Source organism: Panulirus ornatus, chromosome 64, assembly GCF_036320965.1.
Source record: "Panulirus ornatus isolate Po-2019 chromosome 64, ASM3632096v1, whole genome shotgun sequence".
Taxonomy (NCBI): Eukaryota; Metazoa; Arthropoda; class Malacostraca; order Decapoda; family Palinuridae; genus Panulirus; species Panulirus ornatus.
Window position 1 is genome coordinate 20,967,239 of NC_092287.1, and position 14,042 is coordinate 20,981,280.

General features: G+C 42.2%; 1 protein-coding gene across 11 annotated transcripts in view; it reads left to right on the top strand.

Moving 5' to 3' along the window:
* LOC139746178 (putative neural-cadherin 2) overlaps positions 1-14,042 on the top strand; it is a 760,037-nt gene that overhangs the window by 730,819 nt on the left and 15,176 nt on the right. For 7 of the 11 annotated variants that reach the window (XR_011712087.1, XM_071657094.1, XM_071657095.1 and 4 more), the window contains exons 21-25: positions 2,998-3,343; positions 3,625-3,870; positions 4,188-4,535; positions 4,683-5,022; positions 8,264-8,453. Coding sequence is in view for 8 of the 11 variants with exons in the window: in XM_071657094.1 (XP_071513195.1) it covers positions 2,998-3,343; positions 3,625-3,870; positions 4,188-4,535; positions 4,683-5,022; positions 8,264-8,453 (1,470 nt within the window). In the remaining 3 variants the exon portion in view is untranslated. Of the gene's footprint in view, positions 1-2,997; positions 3,344-3,624; positions 3,871-4,187; positions 4,536-4,662; positions 5,023-8,263; positions 8,454-14,042 lie in introns of those variants that run through there. The other 4 variants (XR_011712090.1, XR_011712091.1, XM_071657101.1 and 1 more) reach the window with 4 other exon arrangements.

Sequence of the window (14,042 nt, forward strand, 5' to 3'; positions counted from 1 at the left end):
GATGAATTTTTTGTAAAGGTACCAGTAATTGTACCTTCCTGCTTCAAGATACCCATCTATGGAGCTCCTACAGTTAGGATGGAGAGGATGAATTTTTTGTAAAGGTACCAGTAATTGTTTTAAGGGCATTTAGTCAATTTATGACCTTTGTGTTGGTGTTTGTGATGTTGGAAGTGAATATCATGTTTGTGTTGTATCTGAGATCAAAAGGGAAATTAGAATGATGTCATAACAGGAAACTGAGCAGGAGAAATGTCAGGATGAGTGTAAGAGGACATATCTTCAGCAATAGAGTATTTTTTTTTTTTTTTTTTTTTATACTTTGTCACTGTCTCCAGCGTTTGCGAGGTAGCGCAAGGAAACAGACGAAAGAAATGGCCCAACCCCCCCCATACACATGTATATACATACGTCCACACACGCAAATATACATACCTACACAGCTTTCCATGGTTTACCCCAGACGCTTCACATGCCTTGATTCAATCCACTGACAGCACGTCAACCCCGGTATACCACATCGCTCCAATTCACTCTATTCCTTGCCCTCCTTTCACCCTCCTGCATGTTCAGGCCCCGATCACACAAAATCTTTTTCACTCCATCTTTCCACCTCCAATTTGGTCTCCCTCTTCTCCTCGTTCCCTCCACCTCCGACACATATATCCTCTTGGTCAATCTTTCCTCACTCATTCTCTCCATGTGCCCAAACCACTTCAAAACACCCTCTTCTGCTCTCTCAACCACGCTCTTTTTATTTCCACACATCTCTCTTACCCTTACGTTACTCACTCGATCAAACCACCTCACACCACACATTGTCCTCAAACATCTTATTTCCAGCACATCCATCCTCCTGCGCACAACTCTATCCATAGCCCACGCCTCGCAACCATACAACATTGTTGGAACCACTATTCCTTCAAACATACCCATTTTTGCTTTCCGAGATAATGTTCTCGACTTCCACACATTCTTCAAGGCCTCCAGAATTTTCGCCCCCTCCCCCACCCTATGATCCACTTCCGCTTCCATGGTTCCATCCGCTGCCAGATCCACTCCCAGATATCTAAAACACTTCACTTCCTCCAGTTTTTCTCCATTCAAACTCACCTCCCAATTGACTTGACCCTCAACCCTACTGTACCTAATAACCTTGCTCTTATTCACATTTACTCTTAACTTTCTTCTTCCACACACTTTACCAAACTCAGTCACCAGCTTCTGCAGTTTCTCACATGAATCAGCCACCAGCGCTGTATCATCAGCGAACAACAACTGACTCACTTCCCAAGCTCTCTCATCCCCAACAAACTTCATACTTGCCCCTCTTTCCAAAACTCTTGCATTTACCTCCCTAACAACCCCATCCATAAACAAATTAAACAACCATGGAAACATCACACACCCCTGCCGCAAACCTACATTCACTGAGAACCAATCACTTTCCTCTCTTCCTACATGTACACATGCCTTACATCCTCGATAAAAACTTTTCACTGCTTTCCTCCCACACCATATATTCTTAATACCTTCCACAGAGCATCTCTATCAACTCTATCATATGCCTTCTTCAACTCTATCATATGCCTTCTCCAGATCCATAAATGCTACATACAAATCCATTTGCTTTTCTAAGTATTTCTCACATACATTCTTCAAAGCAAACACCTGATCCACACATCCTCTACCACTTCAGAAACCACACTGCTCTTCCCCAATCTGATGCTCTGTACATGCCTTCACCCTCTCAATCAATACCCTCCCATATAATTTACCAGGAATACTCAACAAACTTATACCTCTGTAATTTGAGCACTCACTCTTATCCCCTTTGCCTTTGTACAATGGCACTATGCACGCATTCCGCCAATCCTCAGGCACCTCACCATGAGTCATACATACATTAAATAACCTTACCAACCAGTCAACAATACAGTCACCCCCTTTTTTAATAAATTCCACTGCAATACTATCCAAACCTGCTGCCTTGCCGGCTTTCATCTTCCGCAAAGCTTTCACTACCTCTTCTCTGTTTACCAAATCATTTTCCCTAACCCTCTCACTTTGCACACCACCTCGACCAAAACACCCTATATCTGCCACTCTATCATCAAACACATTCAACAAACCTTCAAAATACTCACTCCATCTCCTTCTCACATCACCACTACTTGTTATCACCTCCCCATTTGCGCCCTTCACTGAAGTTCCCATTTGCTCCCTTGTCTTACGCACTTTATTTACCTCCTTCCAGAACATCTTTTTATTCTCCCTAAAATTTAATGATACTTTCTCACCCCAACTCTCATTTGCCCTTTTTTTCACCTCTTGCACCTTTCTCTTGACCTCCTGTCTCTTTCTTTTATACATCTCCCACTCAATTGCATTTTTTCCCTGCAAAAATCGTCCAAATGCCTCTCTCTTCTCTTTCACTAATACTCTTACTTCTTCATCCCACCACTCAATACCCTTTCTAATCAACCCACCTCCCACTCTTCTCATGCCACAAGCCTTTTGCACAATCCATCACTGCAATAGAGTATATAGTAAATGATTATGTAGTAATTCAGATGGCATGGTTAAACTCAAAAGCAATACATTTGGAATCAAAGGTCAAGAGGTAGAGCCCCATGAGGGTTATGTTCCCTCCCCATATGCACATATAATTCAGTAAGTACCTGTAGGTAATCACACTCCACTATAGATTTGTTTTTCAAATGATGCTTTGCTGCTCTTGATATTAATATCTGTCTTGATTATGGTTGTGTTATATTCTTCACTGGGTGTATGTTAGACATCCATCATGTATTTGTCAACCTGAATTTAGGGCTGCATGACATTCTTTCATCACATTCCATTGCCCATTTTTTATGTTTTCAGTTAAGGACAGGCACTTGTAGATCTTAAATGAGTTAAGATATTCAGAAGGAATATTTTGCATTATACCATTTGTTAGTTTCAGACATTTATTCTTGTACTTGTGGTTTTTTGTAGGTGTGTGTGTCCAGGAAGGTCTTGGGGACCTCAATGTAAGATTCTCGCCCGCACCTTCACAGGGTCTGGCTGGGCCTGGGTTCGTCCTCTGCCTCCCTGTCTCCCCACCACCCTGTCCTTACGCCTTCTCACTCACTGTACACATGCATTAGTCCTCTACTCAGGACCCTTATCATCCACATCCTCTCTTCCACACTACCCACCCACTCCTTTGATGGTGTTACAGCTTGTAGATGGGCAGCCACAGGTGCTACTGGAAGGAGCAAGAGGACCAATTAAGCTGCAAGTGGCAGTTACAGTCAACACTGGCACCTGGCACACCCTTCATGTGCACCTCAATGCTCAGGTACTATCTTTACCTGCACTATTGTGCTTTTTGAATCCATAATGAAGGCAAATCCTACAATCTCTTTTCATTCGTATACTTTATATGATTAGATGCAAATAACTCAATTGTGAATAAGAACAAAGTTCCAAAGAATATGTTGCCATGTTCACATTATTCAGATTTATAGTAAGCCTTAAATCAGCATTAAATTAATCAGATGGTATGGTTTAATTTTTTCTGTTTATTTGGTTATCTGTATATATGGTTTCTTTGTGTGTGTGTTCATTCACTTCCTGCAGGGAGTGACTCTAATGGTAGACCTCTGTGGACATGGGTGGGCAACTAACACTACTAATGATGCCCACTGTATTGCAAGAGCACCTTGGGTGGATGCTCAGGTGACAGAAAGCTGGGGCAGCAGTGCACCAGTCCAGCTTGGTGGCCTTGCTCATCCATACCCTCATTCTGCCGACTATGGATGGTCGAATGTTCTTGTGAACCAGGCCTTAGATGGCTGCATATCTCATCTTACAGTTAATGGAGAGGTAGACTTGCTCAGAATTATACCATCACTTTTTTTGTATATCACAGGTTACATTTACAGTAAAATTAATAAAATCATAAATTCAGATTAAGGAGTTTGTGCATTGCGTTCTATTTTTTTCAAGTTACTAGCACCTTTCTTGTGGCATAGAGCTTAAATTGTTTGCATTTACTTTTTTTCAAGATACATTTGATTTCAAATTAATTTTGTAGGTATTTTTGAAGTATACTTGAAACTCAAACCTTTCTAATTTGTTGGAAGTGTAATACTATAATCAGTACACGCTTGATGAACATCCTAAAACGTCCTCTTTCTCAGCTGATTGATCTGGGTGAGCCAGCATACAGCAGTAGAAGTTTGAAGTGGTGTAAACCCCAGGAGATGTCTTGTAGGGACAGGTTGGGCTCCTGTGGTCTGCGAGGCCATTGTGTTGATGGCTTAGACAATCCTAGATGTGAATGTCTACCAGGATGGACAGGGCCAAAGTGTACCATGCCTACCATACCAGTTGCCCTTGGCCAGGCTTCATACATGAAAATAGCACTATCTTTCAAACCAAACCCATATGATTTATCTCTGCAGCTGCGACTAAGGGCACGTGGTCACCCTAGTGGTCTCCTGGTGCGGTTGGCTGCCATCCAACAAACCTCTTCCTTGAAATTATATGTAAGCTCACAGCAAAAACCATGCTCTCATAGCATTACAAGTCTATAGTCTTGCTTATATACTGTCATTGTTTACATATATGTGTATGTTAATTCAGAGGGCAATTTGTGATGGTAATCCAAAAAAGTATTTTTGTGCCTGTCACAGTTACGTGGTGGTGTGGCTTGTGCACTGGTCTCTGGGATGGAGTGGACAGCACAGGAGGTGTGTTTAGAGGGCTTTCCACTGGGTGATGGTTTGTGGCACACCATACGAGTAATTCGTCATGGACATAACTTAATCATCTCAGTAGATGATGGAGATGGATGGCGAAAGAATGAGACACTGGCATCTATATTTACCACGATCAACCTTGGAGACATTCAGGCTCTTGTTCCTGCACTTCCTATGCCTATCTATGTTGACAGTCGGTATGGAACAACTTTGGGTGGTATTCCAGAGTTTGTGAACCTCAGTCTGGTGACAGTACACGATGACCTTGAAAACAGTGAGTGCTAATCTACATCATGGTAACAATAAGTACATCACACAGACCATATCAGAATCCAATACAAAATTTTAGGTAAATTATAGCCGTTGAAATTCATCAAAAACTTAACATTATATAAGGATTTCAACATTGAGAACTTAACTCCTAACTGTCTTATCTAGTAGCCTTTACCATGAATATTTTTTCTTTATCTTTTTTCTTTCAACACAACTAACTTGATTACTTAGGATTATTTGGGATTACAGAGACAATTTATGATGGATTGAAATAAACACCAAAAGGCCTCTGCATAAGGAAAACTGCCACTGTAAGCTGGTAGAGACTAGGTGTTATGTAGTGTGTTTTTAAACCATGTGTACTATTTTGTATTCAGCAGTAAAATAGTTCTGAATAATTATTTATTGCTTCCTGTTTGCATGACAAAAGGAGGGAGTTCTACTACACTCATGAGGCTTCTTCTTTTTACTTTCTCTCGTATCTTTTTAACTTTGGTATGCTGTCTGGATTCTCAGTTTCATCACTTAGTTTATACACTCATACTGGAGGAAGTGAAGTGTTTTAGATATCTGGGAGTGGATCTGTCAGCGGATGGAACCATGGAAGCGGAAGTGGATCATAGGGTGGGGGAGGGGGCGAAAATTTTGGGAGCCTTGAAAAATGTGTGGAAGTCGAGAACATTATCTCGGAAAGCAAAAATGGGTATGTTTGAAGGAATAGTGGTTCCAACAATGTTGTATGGTTGCGAGGCGTGGGCTATGGATAGAGATGTGCGCAGGAGGATGGATGTGCTGGAAATGAGATGTTTGAGGACAATGTGTGGTGTGAGGTGGTTTGATCGAGTAAGTAACGTAAGGGTAAGAGAGATGTGTGGAAATAAAAAGAGCGTGGTTGAGAGAGCAGAAGAGGGTGTTTTGAAATGGTTTGGGCACATGGAGAGAATGAGTGAGGAAAGATTGACCAAGAGGATATATGTGTCGGAGGTGGAGGGAACGAGGAGAAGAGGGAGACCAAATTGGAGGTGGAAAGATGGAGTGAAAAAGATTTTGTGTGATCGGGGCCTGAACATGCAGGAGGGTGAAAGGAGGGCAAGGAATAGAGTGAATTGGAGCGATGTGGTATACAGGGGTTGACGTGCTGTCGGTGGATTGAATCAAGGCATGTGAAGCGTCTGGGGTAAACCATGGAAGGCTGTGTAGGTATGTATATTTGCGTGTGTGGACGTATGTACATGTGTATGGGGGGGGGGTTCGGCCATTTCTTTCGTCTGTTTCCTTGCGCTACCTCGCAAACGCGGGAGACAGCGACAAAGTATGAAAAAAAATGAAAAAAATACTGAACACCATGAAAGTACATATTGATATCATTTCTAACAAGTTGCTTGCTTTATTTCATGTCATGGCCCTTGGATGTCCTGTCTTTACATCTTTTAAAAATCTAAGGTTTGTGATTTATTCACCTCTCGCAATTTTCTCATCCATGATGGACAACATGTTCTTTAACCTCTCACTGTAACTCACTTCTTAATTCTAGCACCATCTCTGCTTCCCTTCTCTGCACTTTCTCTGTAAGTTTTTCTTGCCACTGCTGAGCATACCACAGTCATGAAATAAAAATGGGTCAAGACCTTTCCAGCCATCATAATTGCTAGTGAGGGGGTACCAGCCTTACTCACCCTTCTACCCCCTTGGTACTTTACCTTCCTCCATCTACAGCTTGAACATTATATCAAGTGGCCGATCAAGCATCTCTGCACATTTCTTCAGCAGCAACCTCATCAGCAGCAAGCTCTGTAGCAGGCTGTTTGCCTTTTTTAAAAATTTTAGTGCTTTCCAAGACCTCCTTCCTATTCCATCTCACTTATGTTCAGGCTATAGTGTCTTCCACACTTAAAACACTTAAATTTTTCATCTAGTTTCTTGCATATCTTTACATCATCCTCAACAAAAGCTCCTCCAAAATCCTTTAGGCCTAGTGGTTGCTCTTTACATAGATTTAAGGAAAAGTTATGGATTATCTCCCACTTCTTTCTAATCAGTACTCTCTTTCAAAGTTTCCCACAACCCCCCTCTTCTCTTTCCTTTCTTGCTATCATTTGCTCCTCCAAATATATTAAGCTGGGCCTCATCCATGGTAGGTTTTCTCCCCACCACTCCAACATAATTGCATTTGTTTCTCAAGTTCCGTCCTTGAACCCCAATATTTTTTTTTCCATTTCCTGTTAGTTCTTTTACATTAATATATATTTTTTTCCATGAAATTTACTGTACTTGATATGCATGACCTCTGTAAGGTGCAGTCTGAGCTGTTTTGCTCTCTACCCTCATTTGATGTGTCCTGTTTTTGCCTTCTGACTGTACTCACCTTCCCTTGTTCTATCACCTATGATGGATATCCCACTAAATTCCTTCTCGTTTCCAAGTTTCTTCTCTTACTCAAGTACTATTTGGCCACAAAACTCCACACTGAACATAATTATTATTAGACGTCCCCTTATGACTCGAATATACCTAGTAAGTCTCCTTATTTTTTATCTTAGACTAATTAAGTGGTAAGTTTGTAGCCTACAGTAGTCTTTGAATCATCAAGTTTTCCTTTTCCACACCAAAAATCACCAACCTCTTACATAGGTCAGAAATGTTCTTAATTTTGATGCACATTACTTGCCATCTCAGTCTTTCATGTCTTATTTTATCTAAAATCCCATTTTGGTTGGCATGCATTGAGTTAGCATTTTCCACACTTTTTTAAACCTTCCATCTACCAAATCATATACTTCTAATTGTTCTGCCTGTAACCGTGAATATTGCTTGCTCTTCAGCTTCACTTGATGATTTCCCATGTACTTCTACTTCAGTGTCCCAGTTCCCTTTCATGTGTCAGTCATTACCCTCTGTTCTGCAAATCATGCTGTCTAGTTTCAAGATTCCTAAGATTCGTTCTGTTGCTCAATATCTATGATATTCAGTTTTGTCAAGGAACTTCTTGCTTCATTGGAGCTTATCATTTCTGTGCCCCTTGGTGGAGGCAAACTCAAAGCTGCAGGAGCCCACAGAAAGGGCTCTGGATTTCTATGAGGCCTTTTCTTCATGTGTTCTGGCACTACCTTGCTATTGCAGGAGATGGCACACAAGTATGAAAGAAAAAAGAAAATTATAATAGTAATTATGGCATTATTATGTTTAGCATAATTATAATAACAATGTTAGTAAGTGTAATATGTGTTATCCAAATCCAACAGCTTGCATTGATGATGTGCGTGTATCAGATCATCCCCTCCCATTACCAGCTTCTGCAAATGGGACCAGCTGGGGTAGGGTGACTAACCAACAAAACATTGAACATGGTTGCCACACCACTGATTTGTGCAACAACACTACATGTTTTCCACCTCTTTCCTGTCGTAACTCCTGGAGACATGCAACATGCAGGTGAGGGGTTCATTCTTTATTGGAGAAAAGCACTGGGGAGCTCAAAAAAAAGGAAAAAAGAAACGAGATCATAGAAAGAGGAAAGGATGACAGAATATGAAAGGGATTCAGTGAAAAGTTTATGTAGGATAGAGTGTGATTCGCTGCAGTATAGTTATTTCTCCCCTATCCCTGGGGATAGGGGAGAAAGAATACTTCCCATGCATTCCTCACATGTCGTAGAAAGCGACCAAAGGGGATGGGGGCGGGGGGCTAGAAACCCTCCCCTCCTTGTATTTTAACTTTCTAAAAGGGGAAACAGAAGAAGGAGTCACGTGGGGAGTGCTCATCCTCCTCAAAGGATCAGATTGGGGTGTCTAAATGTGTGTGGATGTAACCAAGATGAGAAAAAAGGAGAGATAGGTAGTATGTTTGAGGAAAGGAACCTGGATGTTCTGGCTCTGAGTAAAACGAAGCTAAAGGGTAAAGGGGAAGAGTTGTCTGGGAATGTCTTGGGAGTAAAGTCAGGGGTTGGTGATAGGACAAGAGCAAGGGAAGGAGTAGCACTACTCCTGAAACAGGAGTGGTGGGAGTATGTGATAGAGTGTAAGAAAGTAAACTCTAGATTGATATGGGTAAAACTGAAAGTGGATGGAGAGAGATGGGTGATTATTGGTGCATATGCACCTGGGCATGAGAAGAAAGATCATGAGAGGCAAGTGTTTTGGGAGCAGCTGAGTGAGTGTGTTAGTAGTCTTGATGCACGTGACAGGGTTATAGTGATGGGTGATTTGAATGCAAAGGTGAGTAATGTGGCAGTTGAGGGAATAATTGGTGTACATGGGGTGTTTGGTGTTGTAAATGGAAATGGTGAAGAGCTTGTAGATTTGTGTGCTGAAAAAGGACTGATGTTTGGGAATACCTGGGTTAGAAAGAGAGATATACATGAGTATACGTATGTAAGTAGGAGAGATGTTAATTGATAACCGCATGAAAGAGAGACTTTTGGATGTTAATGTGCTGAGAGGTGCAACTGGAGGGATGTCTGATCATTATCTTGTGGAGGTGAAGGTGAAGATTTGTAGAGGTTTTCAGAAAAGAAGAGAGAATTTTGGGGTAAAGAGAGTGGTGGGAATAAGTGAGCTTGGGAAGGAGACTTGTGTGAGGAAGTACCAGGAGAGACTGAGTATAGAATGGAAAAAGGTGAGTACAAAGGAGGTAAGGGGAGTGGGGGAGGAATGAGATGTATTTAGGAAAGCAGTAATGGCTTGCGCAAAAGATGCTTGTGGCATGAGAAGCTTAGGAGGTGGGCAGATTAGAAAGGGTAGTGAGTGGTGGGATGAAGAGGTAAGATTATTAGTGAAAGAGAAGAGAAAGGCATTTGGATGATTTTTGCAGGGAAATAAAGCAAATGAGTGGGAGATGTATAAAAGAAAGAGACAGGAGGTCAAGAGAAAGGTGCAAGAAGTGAAAAAGAGGGCAAATGAGAGTTGGGGTGAGAGAATATCATTAAATTTTAGGGAGAATAAAAAGAGGAAAGTTGTTAGAAGCAGTGAAAAGTTTTTATCGAGGATGTAAGGCATGTGTACGTGTAGGAAGAGAGGAAAGTGATTGGTTCTCAGTGAATGTAGGTTTGCGGCAGGGGTGTGTGATGTCTCCATGGTTGTTTAATTTGTTTATGGATGGGGTTGTTAGGGAGGTAAATGCAAGAGTTTTGGAAAGAGGGGCAAGTATGAAGTCTGTTGGGGATGAGAGAGCTTGGGAAGTGAGTCAGTTGTTGTTCGCTGATGATACAGCGCTGGTGGCTGATTCATGTGAGAAACTGCAGAAGCTGGTGACTGAGTTTGGTAAAGTGTGTGGAAGAAGAAAGTTAAGAGTGAATGTGAATAAGAGCAAGGTTATTAGGTACAGTAGGGTTGAGGGTCAAGTCAATTGGGAGGTGAGTTTGAATGGAGAAAAACTGGAGGAAGTGAAGTGTTTTAGATATCTGGGAGTGGATCTGGCAGCGGATGGAACCATGGAAGTGGAAGTGGATCATAGGGTGGGGGAGGGGGCGAAAATTCTAGGGGCCTTGAAGAATGTGTGGAAGTCGAGAACATTATCTCGGAAAGCAAAAATGGGTATGTTTGAAGGAATAGTGGTTCCAACAATGTTGTATGGTTGCGAGGCGTGGGCTATGGATAGAGTTGTGCGCAGGAGGATGGATGTAATGGAAATGAGATGTTTGAGGACAATGTGTGGTGTGAGGTGGTTTGATCGAGTGAGTAACGTAAGGGTAAGAGAGATGTGTGGAAATAAAAAGAGCGTGGTTGAGAGAGCAGAAGAGGGTGTTTTGAAGTGGTTTGGGCACATGGAGAGGATGAGTGAGGAAAGATTGACCAAGAGGATATATGTGTCGGAGGTGGAGGGAACGAGGAGAAGAGGGAGACCAAATTGGAGGTGGAAAGATGGAGTGAAAAAGATTTTGTGTGATCGGGGCCTGAACATGCAGGAGGGTGAAAGGAGGGCAAGGAATAGAGTGAATTGGAGCGATGTGGTATACCGGGGTTGACGTGCTGTCAGTGGATTGAATCAGGGCATGTGAAGCGTCTGGGGTAAACCATGGAAAGCTGTGTAGGTATGTATATTTGCGTGTGTGGACGTATGTATATACATGTGTATGGGGGGGGGTTAGGCCATTTCTTTCGTCTGTTTCTTTGCGCTACCTCGCAAACGCGGGAGACAGCGACAAAGTATAATAAAAAAAAAAATAAAAAAAGAGGAAGAGAGGAAAGTGATTGGTTCTCAGTGAGTGTAGGTTTGCGGCAGGGGTGTGTGATGTCTCCATGGTTGTTTAATTTGTTTATAGATGGGGTTGTTAGGGAGGTGAATGCAAGAGTTTTGGAAAGAGGTGCAAGAATGAAGTCTGTTGTGGATGAGAGAGCTTGGGAAGTGAGTCAGTTGTTGTTCGCTGATGATACAGCGCTGATGGCTGATTCATGTGAGAAACTGCAGAAGCTGGTGACTGAGTTTGGTAAAGTGTGTGAAAGAAGAAAGTTAAGAGTAAATGTGAATAAGAGCAAGGTTATTAGGTACAGTAGGGTTGAGGGTCAGGTCAATTGGGAGGTAAGTTTGAATGGAGAAAAACTGGAGGAAGTAAAGTGTTTTAGATATCTGGGAGTGGATCTGGCAGCGGATGGAACCATGGAAGCGGAAGTGAATCATAGGGTGGGGGAGGGGGCGAAAATCCTGGGAGCCTTGAAGAATGTGTGGAAGTCGAGAACATTATCTCGGAAAGCAAAAATGGGTATGTTTGAAGGAATAGCGGTTCCAACAATGTTGTATGGTTGCGAGGCATGGGCTATGGATAGAGTTATACGCAGGAGGGTGGATGTGCTGGAAATGAGATGTTTGAGGACAATGTGTGGTTTGATCGAGTAAGTAATGTAAGGGTAAGAGAGATGTGTGGAAATAAAAAGAGCGTGGTTGAGAGAGCAGAAGAGGGTGTTTTGAAATGGTTTGGGCACATGGAGAGAATGAGTGAGGAAAGATTGACCAAGAGGATATATGTGTCGGAGGGGGAGGGAACGAGAAGTGAGAGACCAAATTGGAGGTGGAAAGATGGAGTGAAAAAGTTTTTGAGTGATGGGGGCCTGAACATGGAGGAGGGTGAAAGGCGGGCAAGGAATAGAGTGAATTGGATCGATGTGGTATACTGGGGTTGACGTGCTATCAGTGGATTGAATCAGGGCATGTGAAGCGTCTGGGGTAAATCATGGAAAGCTGTGTGGGGCGTGGATGTGGAAAGGGAGCTGTGGTTTCGGGCATTATTGCATGACAGCTAGAGACTGAGTGTGAACGAATGAGGCCTTTGTTGTCTTTTCCTAGCGCTACTCCGCACACATGAGGGGGGAGGGGGATGGTATTCCATGTGTGGCGAGGTGGCGATGGGAATGAATAAAGGCAGACAGTGTGAATTGTGTGTATGGGTATATATGTATGTGTCTGTGTGTGTATATATATGTGTACATTGAGATGTATAGGTATGTATATTTGCGTGTGTGGACGTGTGTGTATATACATGTGTATAGGGGTGGGTTGGGCCATTTCTTTTGTCTATTTCCTTGCGCTACCTCACAAACACGGGAGACAGCGACAAAGCAAAATAAAATAAATATAAAAAAAGATGTTTTGGAAGAAGGTAAATAAAGTGTGTAAGACAAGGGAACAAATGGGAACATCAGTGAAGGGGGCTAATGGGGAGGTGATAACAAGTAGTGGTAATGTGAGGAGATGGAGTGAGTATTTTGGAGGTTTGTTGAATGTGTTTGATGATAGAGTAGCAGATATAGGGTGTTTTGGATGAGGTGGTGTGCAAAGTGAGAGGGTTAGGGAGAATGATTTCGTAAACAGAGAAGAGGTAGTTAAAGCTTTGCGGAAGATGAAAGCCGGCAAGGCAGCAGGTTTGGATGGTATTGCAGTGGAATTTATTAAAAAAAGGGGGTGACTGTGTTGTAGACTGGTTGGTAAGGTTATCTAATGTATGTATGACTCATGGTTAGGTGCCTGAGGATTGGCGGAATGCTTGCATAGTGCCATTGTACAAAGGCAAAGGGGATAAAGGTGAGTGCTCAAATTACAGAGGTATAAGTTTGTTGATTATTCCTGGGAAATTATATGGGAGGGTATTGATTGAGAGGATGAAGGCATGTACAAAGCATCAGATTGGGGAAGAGCAGTGTGGTTTCAGAAGTGGTAGAGGATGTGTGGATCTGGTGTTTGCTTTGAAGAATGTATGTGAGAAATACTTAGAAAAGCAAATGGATTTTTATGTAGCATTTATGGATCTGGAGAAGGCATATGATAGAGTTGATAGAGATTCTCTGTGGAAGATATTAAGAATATATGGTGTGGGAGGCAAGTTGTTCGAAGCAGTGAAAAGTTTTTATCAAGAATGTAAGGCATGTCTACAAGTACGAAGAGAGGAAAGTGATTGGTTCTCACTGAATGTCAGTTTGCGGCAGGAGTGCGTAATGTCTCCATGGTTGTTTAATTTGTTTATGAATGGGGTTGTTAGGTAGGTGAATGCAAGAGTTTTGGAGAGAGGGGCAAGTATGCAGTCTGTTGTTAATGAGAGAGCTTGGGATGTGAGTCAGTTGTTGTTTGCTGATGATACAGCGCTGGTGGCTGATTTGGATGAGAAACTGCAGAAACTGGTGACTGAGTTTGGTAAAGTATGTGAAAGAATAAAGCTGAGAGTAAATGTGAATAAGAGCAAGGTTATTAGGTACAGTAGGATTGAGGGACAAGCCATTTGGGAGGTACATTTGAATGGAGAAAAACTGGAGGAAGTGAAGTGTTTTAGATATCTGGGAGTGGATCTGGCAGCAGATGGAACCATGGAAGTGGAATTGAACCATAGGGTGGGGGAAGGGGCGAAAGTTCTGGGAGCGTTGAAAAATGTGTGGAAGTCGAGAACGTTATCTCGGAAAGCAAAAATGGGTGTTTGAAGGAATAGCGGTTCCAACAATGTTATATGGCTGCAAGGCGTGGGCTATAGATAGAGTTGTGTGGAGGTGAGTGGATTTGTTGGAAATGAGATGTTTGAGGACAATATGTGGTGTGAGGTGG